The 13,586-nt window shown below is 37.1% G+C and overlaps 1 protein-coding gene across 13 annotated transcripts in view; it reads left to right on the top strand.

Moving 5' to 3' along the window:
• The window catches only part of CSNK1G1 (casein kinase 1 gamma 1), a 248,881-nt gene that overhangs the window by 157,765 nt on the left and 77,530 nt on the right, over positions 1-13,586 (top strand). For all 13 annotated transcript variants that reach the window (XM_043983282.1, XM_043983279.1, XM_043983275.1 and 10 more), the window contains one exon: positions 11,054-11,123. In XM_043983282.1, coding sequence (XP_043839217.1) covers positions 11,054-11,123 — 70 coding nt within the window. The remainder of the gene's footprint in view (positions 1-11,053; positions 11,124-13,586) is intronic.

Below are 13,586 nucleotides of genomic sequence, written 5' to 3'. Positions count from 1 at the left end.
GTTGAAAGTAAACAACTTTGAAAGAGTAAGGAACATTTAGTCAGTGTAATGTTCAGCCACAATTCGAGATGACTAGTGATGAAACATGTACCTGTTAAAGGGCGGGTAGTTAAAGGGGGGGCAGCATGATAATGTTAATCTTTGTTTTGACTATCCATCCATGTGTTATTATTTTTTTTCTGTTGGTCTCAATTGGCTTAGGGATGTTGGGGTGGAAGGTTGAGAAGGCATATTTTTACTGCTTGAAACAAACAACATATATTTTATAATAGTGTAGAGAGGAGAAAAAAGAGGACTCAGGGCAGATCCGTGGGCATACCCTGAGTTATGGGACCTCACGTGAATGAAGGTCCAAGAAAGGAGAATAGAATCAATGGTTATGTAGGTAGGAAGAGAACTGTATCTTGAACACCTAGAGAAAAGAAAGTGTTAAGGAGGAAATGGTGATTGACAATGTCAAAGGCTACAGAAGTTCAGATGGATGAGGACTGAGAAAAGAATGTCAGTTTTGGCAGTTAAGAAATCATTAGTAACTTTGGAGAAAGTGGTTTCAGTTGAGGATTGAGGTTGGAAACCATACTGTAAGGAGTTAAGACAGTGAGAAGAAAAGATCTAGAGGAAATTATTGTAGGTGACTTTCTCAAGGCGTCTAGACACAAAAGAGTTGGATGATAGCTAGTGGAGATTAATATTTCAAGTGAATGCTTTTTTGAGTATGAGGGAACCATTGTTATGTTTACAGCCAGTAGACAGTGAAGATTGAAGATAAGTGAGAAAGTGGGGTGATCTGCTAATAAAGATGGATGTGATGAGATCATTTGTACATGTAGAGGAGCTTTCCTTAGCAAGGACAAGGTGGTCCTCATGTGAGACTGTGGTGAAGGTAGAGAGAGGGGCAGAAGGCATTTGGGAGATGTGATTTTAGGAGGAGAGGAAAGAGGGATTTTTCAACAAATGGCCTCAATTTTTTCAGTGAAATGAGGCAAAGTTCTCACCTGAAAGGGGAGGGAGGACATATATAGGATGCTTAATGAGGGATAAAAAGGTTAGGAAAAACTGTTGTTGTATAAGTGGCATAGTGAGTAAATTTGGAGAGGTATAAAGGGACTACCTTGCTTTAATGAGAGTCTTGTTGAAATTACGTAACATATTTGTTGTGGATCCAGTCAGCACAATTTTGCGATTTTCTCCAGATTCATTCAGAAGCATTTGAGTAGAAGCAAAGACAGTGGATAGTACAAGTAATCCAGAACAGAGGCTTGGCAGGGCAAGCTGTGATAAGAAAAAGGAACAAGGGATTAAAGAAAAGAGGACAGTGTAGAGTTGGGATGCTTCACCAAGCATTCAAGATGGAAAAAGGAGGAGAGTGTAGTTAGGGCTAAGGGAAAGGGATAGCTTAGGAAAGAACTAAGGAGTCAAAAGATTGGAGGTTGTTGAGAAAAGGCCTTTGGATTTAGCAATTGAGAGATTGTCAGTAGCCTTGTAGAAAGTAGTTTCAATTGAGGATTGGGATAGGAAACCAAATTGCAAAGGGTTGGTAAGTAGGGAGGAAAGGAAGTAGAGACAGCTTTTTCTAGGAGTTATTCTGTAAAATGGTAAAGTACAAGATAATAGCTTGAGCAAATGGCAAGACCAAGATAGCAAAGATGGGAAGATCTTGGCATTTTTGAAGGAAGTAGGGAGGAATGAGGAGTTAAAGATTAAAGGCTAGAGGGCATGGAGCCAAGATGGCAGAAGAAAGACATTAAATGCACAGAGCTCCTGTAACAATCACCCCAAAAACAACAATAAAAGAACACCTGGAGCAGAAAAACACACAAAAATACAGGCTAAGATTATTCTCCAGCTATAGATAGATTTCAGGGGGCTGTACTGGACCACAAGTAAAGTTTAACCCCGCAATCAAGCTGACAGACACACCAGACAGGCCACAGGAGGAATTTACCCCAGAGCCTCTGAATCAGCTACAGCACCAGCGTCTTCTAGAACTGAGCATGTGGGCGGGTGAGAGGGCTGATCAGCTGGCCGGGGGGTAAAGTGCAGGGGTAGCAGCAGACCGGGGGAGAAATTCGGCTATCCCATCCCAGCAGGGAACCAGGAAGAAATCCTGAGCATTGGGAGGCCCAGGTCGGGGAGGGGCACAGGCTTGTTGAAGCTAAGAACCATACCACAAAAAACTTTGCTGTTTGGTTGTTTATTAAGTAGGCTTGAGGTTATCTCCAGACCAGAGAACAGGCCAGGCAAGAGTAAAACCTGCCCTCCCTCAAACTAAAACACCTGGGACCCATTGAAGCTGGGAACAGGAGTGGAGCTTAGAAGCAGCCCAGTCCCCCTAATGCTCTCTTGCTAACCCCCCCCCTCCCCCAGTGGAGAGAGTTTAAAATCAAGTAAAAGATGAGCAAGCAAAGAAAGTTCAGAACTATAGAAAGCTTTTTCAGCGACAAAGAAGATCAAGGTGCAGCCTCAGATGAGGAAATCAACCACAGGGCCCCTACATCCAAAGCTTCCAAGAAATATATGAACTGGTCTCAGGCCATGGAACCTCTCAAAAAGGACTTTGAAGAGAAAGTAGGAGAGATAGAAGGAAGATGTAGAGAGAGGGAGGAAAGAATGGAAAGAGAAATGAGAGCAATGCAGGAGAGTCATGAGAAAAAAGTCAACAGTTTGAAAAGCCAAATGCAAAAGGAGATTAAAAAACTGTCTGATGAAAATAATTGCCTAAGAATTAGGATTAAACAAATAGAAGCTAGTGACCTTATGAGAAACCAAGACACAGTGAAGCAAATCCAATTCAGTGAAAAAATAGAGGGCAATGTGAAATATCTCCTTGGAAAAACAACTGACCTGGAAAATAAATCCAGGAGAGATAATTTGAAAATCACTGGACTACCTGAAAACCTTGACCAAAACAAGAGCTTAGACACCATCCTCCAAGAGATTGTGAGGGAAAATTGCCCTGATATTCTAGAAGCAGAAGCTAAAATAGAAACTGAAAGAATACGTGGATCACCTCTTGAAAGAGATCCCAAAAGGAAAACCTCCAGGAATATTATAGCCAAATTCCAGAACTCCCAGGTCAAGGAGAAAATATTGCAAGCAGTAAGATTAAAGGCTAGAGAGGAAGGTTGATCAAAGTGGCAAACTGCTGGAAGAAATTGGAGGTTGTGGGATCAAGCAGTGTCATTTGTTCATCAGAAATGAACAAGGAAAGAGAAAACGAAGGATGATATTAAATTAAGGTTTTGAAGAAGAGAAGACTCTATGAAGGGTAGTCTATTTTTTATTAAGTAGCTGAGAAGGTTCTTTTTTAGCAACCAGTGGAGAGAAAAGATTTAAATTCGGTGCTGTGGGGTAGTTACCCTAGTTGGCACAGTTTTGTGACTTCCTTCAGTGATATTCAGCACTTGAGTAAGATCAGAGAAGGCCAATAGTGGAAGTACCTCAGCCTTGGGTTTTGTTAAGACATAAGTGGCAATAGAATGAAGAAGCAAGGGATTCAGGCATAGGGGGAAATGTGTAATTGGACTAACAAATTATCAAGTGGGAAAGGAGGAAATTGATGCCAGAGCAGGAATGATCCACTTAGAGTGATGAGTTTAAGTCTAGATTTAAGTGTCTAAGTCTCATTGAAGATGAAACTTAAGTCTAGGAGTAAACCTGAGTTACAGAAGGGACAGGTAACTTTGGTCAGAGAAAGGAATTTGAGTTCTTTATCCAGAAGCCCTAACAGGTTAGGGTTAGAGTGGGCTGGGATGCTAGTGGAAGGTGGGGTTGGGGGACTTGAGTTGTTTGCCACACTCCCACGATACCAACCAGTGCTATTGTTAACCATGATTTTGTAAAACAGATCTGAGGCAGTTTGAATTAACTTTGTCCTCAGGTGAGGGCAGCCACCTAGTACCTAGCTGGGGGCCCTTTGGGCTAGGAGGATATAAAAACAGCTTTAGGACGTTGGTGGAGAGCTCTTAAAACCCAGAGAACTTCCTTGCTGACTACTTTTAATCTTGCCAGTGGTTTTTACTTGCTTTTATCTTATTGGACTACTTTTTTAGTACCTCAGAAATTGCTTTTATCTGGGAGTTGGTGGGTATTTTTTTATTAAAGATATTGTTTATCTAAACCCTTAGGCTCTGAGTCACTCCATTGCAAAGATGTAAGTTGCCACTTTGGTGATGGTGAGGTCATGAGTATAAACATCCCTTGGTATACCTCAGGTGAAATGAGGGTATATGTCAAAGGAATTGAAGAGATTGATGAACTGACATATAAAATGAGGAAAATATGATAGCACTTTTTTCCAGAAGCTTGTCATGAGGCTTAAAAGAGATAATGAATGTAGGCTTTTTTGCAAACTTAAAAAGACTGAATGAATTTCAGGTGTTATTTTGCTAGACTAAGCTTCTGCTTTAGAAAAGAAAGTTTAAATCCCATATGTAATAAGATATTAATAACAGCTTTTTTGTGGTAGTAAAAAACTAGAAACAAGGTGGGTGCCCCTCTTTTTGGAAATAAGTCAGTCAGTAAACATTTACTAAGCACCTACTAATGTGTTAGGTACTGTGCTAAGTCCTGGGTAGACAAAGAAAGGTAAAAGATAGTTCCCACTCTCATAGAACTTCGAGGCTAATGAGGAAGACAGCACGTTTAAAAACAACCTATACATGGAGTAAATTGGAAATAATCAACAAACACAAGGCAGGAACATTAAGGGAGCTCTGTAGGAGGTCGAATTGTAGCTGGGACTTGAAAAAAGCCAGGGAACCCAGGGAGCAGAAATGAGGAGGGAGAGCATTGCAGCTATGGGGGAGTAATCACTGAAAATGCTTGACAGTGGGAAGAGGAATAGCAGGGCTTACAGTATCACTTGATAGAAGAATGAGTAGTTGGGAGATTGGCTTAAGAAGCCTGGAAAGGAAAGGGATGGGGAGAGGGAGAGGGACAATTAGGAAAGGCTTTGAATGTGAAATAGAAGATTTCTATTTGGTCCGGGAGGTAAGAGAGAACCACTGGAGTTTGGTGTATATTTATAGAGTGCTTAAAGGCTTGCAGAGCACTTCACAAACATTATCTCTTTTTATCCTCACAGCAACCCTAGGAAGTAGATATAGTTATAATGTCCATTTTAGAGATGAGGAAATTGGGGCAGACAGTTTAAGTGACTTATCCACAGTCACACAATGAATATCTGAGTCCACACTTGAAAGTCAGGTTTTCCTGACTCCAAGCCCAGTGCTATATCTGTTCACTGCACTACCTAGCTGTTAAACAGTAGCTAAACAGATTGGGGCATTAGAGTTAGGAGCAGTTAGGTGGTGCAGTGGATGGAATACTAGGTCTGAAGTGAGGAAGACTCATCTTCCTGAATTCAAATCCAACCTCAGACACTTACTAGTTGTGTGACTCTGGGCAAGTCACTTAACCCTATTTCCCTCAGTTTGATCATCTGTAAAATGAGCTGGAGAAGAAAATGGTAAACCACTCCAGTATCTTGGCTAGGAAAACCCCAAATAGGGTCACAAAGAATTGGATACAACTGAAAAATGACTGAAGAACAACAGGGTTAAGGGAGTAAAAGAAAAATAAAGTAATTCAGTTATATAAAAAATTTGAAACTAATGAATAAAATGAATGCAACTAGAATAATGAGAGAATCTGCCAAGTGGGGAACAAATCTTACAACATATATCTTCTCCATAACATGCTATAATCAAGTTATGGTTGACATTGATATGAAAATATGAAGCTAGGAGTAATTCCCTAATAGATAATTGGACAAGCATATGAGCAGTTTTTAAAAGAACTGTGAGCATTATAGAAGCCATATTTTTAAAGATCCAAATTACTAACAATAAGAGAAATGCAAATTAAAGCATTTCTAATCTTTTATATTACACCCATTGAATTAGCAAAGATGATAAAAATGAGAAGTGTTGGAAGGGCAGTGAAAAAAGTATGAATGAAAAAGTACATATGAAGTTACTGTTTGGTGAACCTGTGAACCATTTCAACAGTTCCACAAAACAGTTTGAAATTTTTCAAGAAACTGTTCCAGGAATCCTTATCTTGGGTATATACCTCAAGGAGGTCATATATACCAAAATATTAATAGCAGCCCATTTTATTATAGCAGAAAAGTAAAAAGAAGGTTGGTTGCTGTAATACTGCATATATCACATGGTTGTAATGAATGTCAAATAATATATGTAAAGTACTTTGCATACCTTCAAGTCCCACGTAAATAACTCTGAGTCTTGTTCTCCAGCCACACTGGCACACTACCAACTACAACACATAAATGTAGTTTGTTTTGTTTTGTTTTGTTTTATCCACTACAGCACATACATGTTAGCTAATTATTATTCTTTTTTACTTTAATTATTTGGCATTTTGCATTTTTCTGTCTTATGATAACTTTTGAAGTTGACAGACTTTGGCCAAAGATAGTATACTATTAATAATGAGTATGAAGATATATTTTGCATGATTTATGAGTCAGTCTTCCGTCTTGAAAATGGATGCTGATAAACGGCATCAGATAAAATTTTAAACAGTAATATCTTCTAAGGCATAGGTTTGGCCACTTCCCTGATTCAAAAACAAACAAAGCCTTTTAGTAGCTCACTGTGTATCCTAAGATAAAAAACAAATAAATACTTTAACTTGCTCTTTGAGGTCCTATGGTCTGGCCTGCTATGTCTACCTTTCTAACCTTATTTCACATTATTCTCCTGTCTTAGTCTATTCCAGACAAATTAGACGATTTACCTTTGACCAGACATAACATTCCATCTTTTGCCTCCATGCATTTGTTGTTGATGGGTTTTTTTTTTTAGTTTTAAATATTTTATTTTTTCCCCAATTACATGTGAAAATAATTTTTAACATTCTTTTTATTTTTTTTAAGTGAGGCAATTGGGGTTAAGTGACTTGCCCAGGGTCACACAGCTAGTGTTAAGTGTCTGAGGCCGGATTTGAACTCAGGTACTCCTGACTCCAGGGCTGGTGCTCTATCCACTGCGCCAACTAGCTGCCCCAACATTCATTTTTTTAAAAAAGTTTTGAGTTCCAAATGCTATCTCTCCCCATTCTTTCCCCCTTCCTGCGACAGCAAGTAATGTGATGTAGGTTATATGTGAGCAGTCATGTAAAACATTTCCATATTAGTAATTGCGTACAAGAACAGTCAGAAAGAAAGAAAAAAGAAAGTGTCTTTGACCTTTATACCCTAAGGAAGTCATTGACAAAAAGAAAGACTTCCATACACATCATAGAATTTATAGCAGTATTTGATGAAATAGCAAAGAACTGGAAATAAAGTAGCTGACCATTAATTGAGGACTGGTTAAACAAAGTTAGATATGTTAATGTCATGGAATATTACTGTGTTGTAAGAAGTGACAGAGAAGTATGGAACACTTATGTGAACTAATGCAATTACAGTGAAGTAAACAGAGCCAGTAAAACACTATATGCAATGACTGATAATATAAATGGAAAGCACCACCATAAAACAATCAAAACTGAATGTTTCAAAATTATAAACAACTAACTAAGCTTGAGAGTCCCAAAGTTTGGAATATTGCATACAAGAGACATTTTTTTTCCATAATTTTCTTAAGGTTTTTTTTTTTCCCTTTCTCCCCCTTTAAAAAAAAATCTTTGTAGAGGGGGGCAGCTAGGTGGCACAGTGGATAAAGCACCGTGGTGTCCTGGATTCAGGAGGACCTGAATTCAAATCCAGCCTCAGACACTTGACACTATGTGACCCTGGGCAAGTCGCTTAACCCTCATTGCTCCCCACCCCACCCCCATCTTTGTGATAAAGAATGGCTTTCTGGTATTCGTAGGTGGAAAGGGATATAAGGTAAATTATTAGTGATTAGAAAAATCAATTTAATTTTTTTTCAAAAATGAAAGAATAAAAGCTTTTTGAGTGGAAGAACTATTTTTAGCACCACTGATGCTTAGCACTTTACACCTTCCTTGCCTCTGTAGGCTAATATTTCATGAAATGAATTGTTTAATTTTTTTGTTTTTTGTTTTTCTTTCCCTCTTCTGGTAAGTTGAAGGTGACCAGTTACCTACCATTCTTACTAGGAAAAGGAAGAAAAAAACAGTTCTTAATTTATGTCCTATCACTTTCCAATACCTATCTAGGTAGAGGACAATGTATAAATTAACTCAGTCCTGGAAAAGGAAGAAACTGAAAGTCCATCTGTTGTGTCAGTGTTCTCTATATAGTTTTCTCCTGCCTAGGTCACATCTTGCACAGGTGACATGCATAAGTTAGGACTTAATTACAAATATAACTGTTAATATTTGCAATGACTGATTGACAATTATTTTATATTTTCATTTTTCTGCATTTTTATTTTGCTTTGTATTGTGTCTTATTATTATCCAAAATTAAATTTAAAGTATCTGGGGTGGGTGTATTTCAGTATGCTCTTTCTCTTTCTAAGGAGTATTGAATAAAGTAACTGAGAAACATTGTTCTCATCTTTACCTTCACTCTCTTTCTTGCTATTAAGGAATGAGAGTAGTAATTGAATTCTTTTCCATATAAAAGCAAAATTTGCCTTGAGCATTATATCCCAATAAGGTGGCTATCTATTGTCAGTTTAGAGTTTCTGCAGGATGTGTGTTCCACAAGCCTGTGATTTTGGAAAATGGCCAAACTCCTATTTGAAATATAATTAGCATCTGGTACAAAATATATACTTAAGGGACTGTTTCTGCCATCTTAGCTTCATTTTGTTGTTCTCTTCATTATATGTATGTTTTCTAAGGTGTATTGCAGCAATGGTACTCTGTCAGTTGTATGCCTTCTCTGTGACTTCAACCTTTCTGAACTCACATAGGCCTTGTATTAGCTATGGAATAAATGTGTGCATTTTTTCCCTATTCAAGTCTATTCTGGAAAAGTACTTTGAAAGTTCAGTTGTCTGAATATTCCATGACCATCTATTCAAAAATATTGGCTATATAACATAACATCCAGGTCCCATAATCTGCTTTGAACAGTTTTATATTACTGATGTAGACCATCTTTTAACTCTGGATACCTTAAATATTTCTGCTTTTTGCTTTTATTCTCTCTGTCAGTGAGGCCTGGCTGAAAACTAAAGTTTTCCAGGTATGAATAAAAGAAGTAGATTGTTGTTTCTCTGTATGTATGAACAATGAGAATAGATTGTTGGTTATGACATTTTATTTTGTGAATTCATTGTCCCAAGAAAATAATTAAAAAAAAATTTTTTTTAAACTCAAGAATTTTTCCTTCAAGGGGAAAAATCTGAATCAACAATAGTATTATAACAAAAAGATGGAAAAAATTGTGCACAATGATAGGAGAATGTTTCAAAATGTTTTTTTTTTGTATTTGTGGGTCATGGAATAATATTGTGCCTTAAGAAACATTGACTAGGAAAATTGAAGAGAAACATGGAAAGACTTATATGAACATCATGATATACCATGAAGAATCAAAAGAACAATAAACACAGTGCAACAATATAAATGAAAACAACATCATAAAGCAACAGAAAATTCTGGGCAGTTTTATCTTTGGGATCTTCAGAGATCTCAGTTAGGGGTATTTAAAAGTGTTTTAAATATTTCTACAACCTGAACTTTTTACAGCCTTTTTTGCTAGCAGTGCACTATTGAAATTCAACATAAAAAAGAAGGAAAGACCAGAAGGCATTCTACAACATAGTGGAACATAGTTGGGAATTTGCTGTCTTTAACTGAAAAGTTTATTTTTTGAGGAACTTATTTCACAGTAATGGAAATATTCTTGAATGATATTTTTATTTTAGTAGCTGAAAAATGTTTTTATGTGATATAGCTCATCTTTTATTTACATATCCCAAAATAAGAAAGTATGGTTGAAATTTATCTTCAATCTATAATATAAAATTGAAATTTTTTCATATGAGTAAAATCAATGCAAGTAGGATAAGAGAAGCTGCTGGAAAAAATTGTATCTATCACATATCTTTGATAAAGATCTGATATCCAAGATATATATGAAATTAAGAAATGACCAAAAGCCACTCACTCACTAGTGGATAAGTTGTCAGAGCATATAAACAGTTCTCAAAAGAAGAACCGCAAACAATAATCATATGAAAGAATAATAATATTAAGAGAAAATTAAATCAGAACAACTCTGAAGTTTCAGCTTATATGCAACAAATTGGCAAAGATGATGAAAAATGGGAATAGACAACATTAAGGGTAGAGAAGACAGGTATATTAACGTAGGTTTGGAGTTGCGATTTCATCTAGTCATTCTGGAAAGCAAATTGGAATTTGGCAAAGAAAGTGCCTTAAGTGTTCATATCCATTGACCTAGAGATCCATTGCTAGATACATATCCCAAGGAAGTTAAAGGTAGAAAGATGCTAGATTTGTTGAAATATTTCTAGCATCACTTTTTGCAGTAACAAAAAACTAGAAACAAAATAGATAAAAATCTATTGGGGAATTACTAAAGTTGTGATACATCAATGTAATGGAGTATTTTTCTGCTGTAAGAATCAGTGAAAGAGAATCAAAGGAAGATTTATGTGAACTGATTCAGAGTGAATAAGGCAGAACCAGAAAAACAAAATACATGATGACCACAACAATGTAAATGGAAAGATACACCACCAAACAACAATAACAGCCCCAACTGGACACTATGGTAATTATAATGACAAAGCCTGGACTCAAAAAAGAGATGAAAAAATGCAAACAAATATTACTGGAACAGAGATTGGGGGAACTACAAATGAAAAGCAGTGTGTTTAGTGTCAAACTCCATTGACAGTTAGTTTTACTGAATGACCTTTTCTTTTATTCTTTGTCATAAAGAACATTACTCCGGAAAAGGGGTCAGAGGCACATATATTTTAGAATCAAACTAAAAAAACAACAAAGAATGAGACAAAAAACCCCAAACCCACAGTATACCTCCTTGCTTTAGTTAATTCTGAAATATTATGATGGAAGAATATTTTATTTCTGCTTAAATTTGACTATAAGTTTTCTTCTTGGGTTGCAGGAACCAATAAAATCACGTGCCCCACAGCTTCATTTAGAGTATAGATTTTACAAACAGCTCGGCAATGCAGGTAAGTCAGGATTTTCTCTTTATAGAATAAGCCTTAGCAGGAAGCTCTATATTATATCAACTGTACTTGTATATCTGTATCTAACCAGTCTCCACTTGTTGCTTTCCAAACAAACTCAAAAGATGATTGAATTTTGTCTTCTGAAATGATCATTTAGTTTTTGGATGGATCTTCTTTTTTTTCTTTTTCTTTTTTTTTTTTTTGTGTGTGAGGCAATTGGGGTTAAGTGACTTGCACAGCTAGTAAGTGTTAAGTGTCTGAGGCCAGATTTTAACTCAGGTCCTCCTGAATCTAGGGCCAGTGCTCTGTCCACTGTGCCATCTAGCCTGCCCCTTGGGTGGATCTTCTTGATTAAATAGTCTTCTCTTGAAACTGGTCTTTGTGTGTTTCTGGACACTGGAATAGTGATTTTAAAATCTCTTCATACTGGGAAATGACAAGTAGGTGCTGAAATGCATTCACTCTTTCTGGAAAGGATAGTGATTTTAAAGGCTTTCCAGAACATCCAGTACTTTGTCACTTTGTTGTTCTAATTTACTTGTAACTGTTTCTACTTGATGATATTTGAGGATTAGTTTATCATTTCAAGGAAAGAAACATAAATTTTAAAACTGGAAACTTTTATTTATTTAAATGTTTGTACTGGTTCCCTGACTCATATTTTTATATTAAAAACAGCAGAATCCTGACCCCTTGAAAGCTCTCTCTAGTAAGCCTGATCTGCCTTGAAATCTATTTTTGTGCTTTGAATTGTAAAGTTTTTGACACAAGGAGGACTCAGCTATGCAAACGTCACAAGTGTTACAAATTCCCCCTAGGAATATTGAATCCTTCAGATTCTGCCTTGGTATCGAACAAATTTTGTTCCAGATTGTGTTTTTTTCATGGTTACAACATTGTGTAAATGACTGAAACACGGTATACATAAAGTTCAAATGTTGATGGAGTATCTCAGAAGTACCCTGTCAAAAAAAACCCCCCAAGCACCAGACTACTGGTGGAGATTCACAGCTTCAAATATTTTTTTCCATTATCCTCTCTGTAGAAAAATGTTAATCTTGGTTATGTTTGCCTAGTTCATAATAAGATGTACCTCCATCCTTTATCTCTCTTCACTGTCTCTTGGTGACTTCATCAGTTGCCCTGCATTTTATTGTTATTTCTATGCAGATTGATTCTTAGTTTTAGTTAACCAGGTCTCATCTCTTTCCTGAGCTGTAGTATGGTATCACCATCTGCCTATAGGACATTTTGAACTGGATGTTCTAAAGACTTCAAATTCAAAATATCCATAACAAAATTAATGTTTTTGTCTCTAAACTCACCCTTCTTCACTTTAAAAAAAAACAATCTCTGATTTTATCAGTCCAGGAAGTTCCTAGTGAGCAGTGCCCTCCACCAATGCATATTGTTAATCCCCCCCCCTTTTTTTTTGTGGGGCAGTGGGGGTTAAGTGACTTGCCCAGGGTCACACAGCTAGTAAGTGTCAAGTGCCTGAGGCCGAATTTGAACTCAGGTCCTCCTGAATCCAGGGCTGGTGCTTTATCCACTGTGCCACCTAGCTGCCCCCAGTTTCCCTATTCTTTCAGTGAGCCAAGTTCACAACCCTTATTTATTTGCATTACAATTATTTGAATACTTCTAAGAATGTATTTTTATTTATTATGACAGTTCTCTATTGCTTAACATGATGAAAATTTATGTTGCAATGAGGCCTACTTTCCCTTCTTCCTTGTGGCTCTGTTTATCTCAACTTTCAAATCTTTTCACTTTAGGACTGAAAATGCTTTAAAAAAAAAGAATTAAAATAAATACTTTGATCCCTTACTTTACATAATCCCACATATCTGGTAGGTCAGTTCTGCCTCTGCATCATTCCTCGGCTCTATCTCCTTCTCTACTGAAATGTTGACTACTTTCTCTCAGGCTTAGATTAGTCCAATAGCTTTCTCATTGGTTTCCCTTCCCCAAGTTTCTCCTGTCTCTGATCTAGTCTCCATGATATTCCTAAGCATAGTGTCTGCTCAATAAGCTCAAGTGGCTTTCTGTTACTGTTAGGATCAAATACTAGCCCTTCAGGACCTAATTCTAACCTGCTTTTCCTTGGCAGTCCTCGACACTTGCAGTATAGCCAAGTGACCTTTGTTCCTCAGACTTTGCCCCTAGGCCTAGAATACCTCAAGGTGACCCCTGCCCCCCCCCCCTCTGTCTCTTAAGAGCTCTGGTTTCCTTTAAAGCTCAGCTCTGGATACCATTTACAAAAGCTTTTTTCCTGTCTTCCCCCCCACCCCCTTCAGCTGTTCTCTTTCCCTCAAATTACCTTTTATTTACTTGGTCTATGTATTTCATATATTAATGGATGGCTTTTCTCTCCCAATACAGTATAAGATCCCTGTGGATCTTACTGTTTTATTTTTACTTTTGTGTTCTTAGCCCCTCTCATGATGCCTAGTACAATAGGCA

This window comes from Dromiciops gliroides, chromosome 2 (genome assembly GCF_019393635.1).
Source record: "Dromiciops gliroides isolate mDroGli1 chromosome 2, mDroGli1.pri, whole genome shotgun sequence".
NCBI lineage: Eukaryota > Metazoa > Chordata > Mammalia > Microbiotheria > Microbiotheriidae > Dromiciops > Dromiciops gliroides.
The sequence above is the reverse complement of the archived record's forward strand: the minus strand, read 5'-3'. Positions and strand labels throughout refer to the sequence as shown.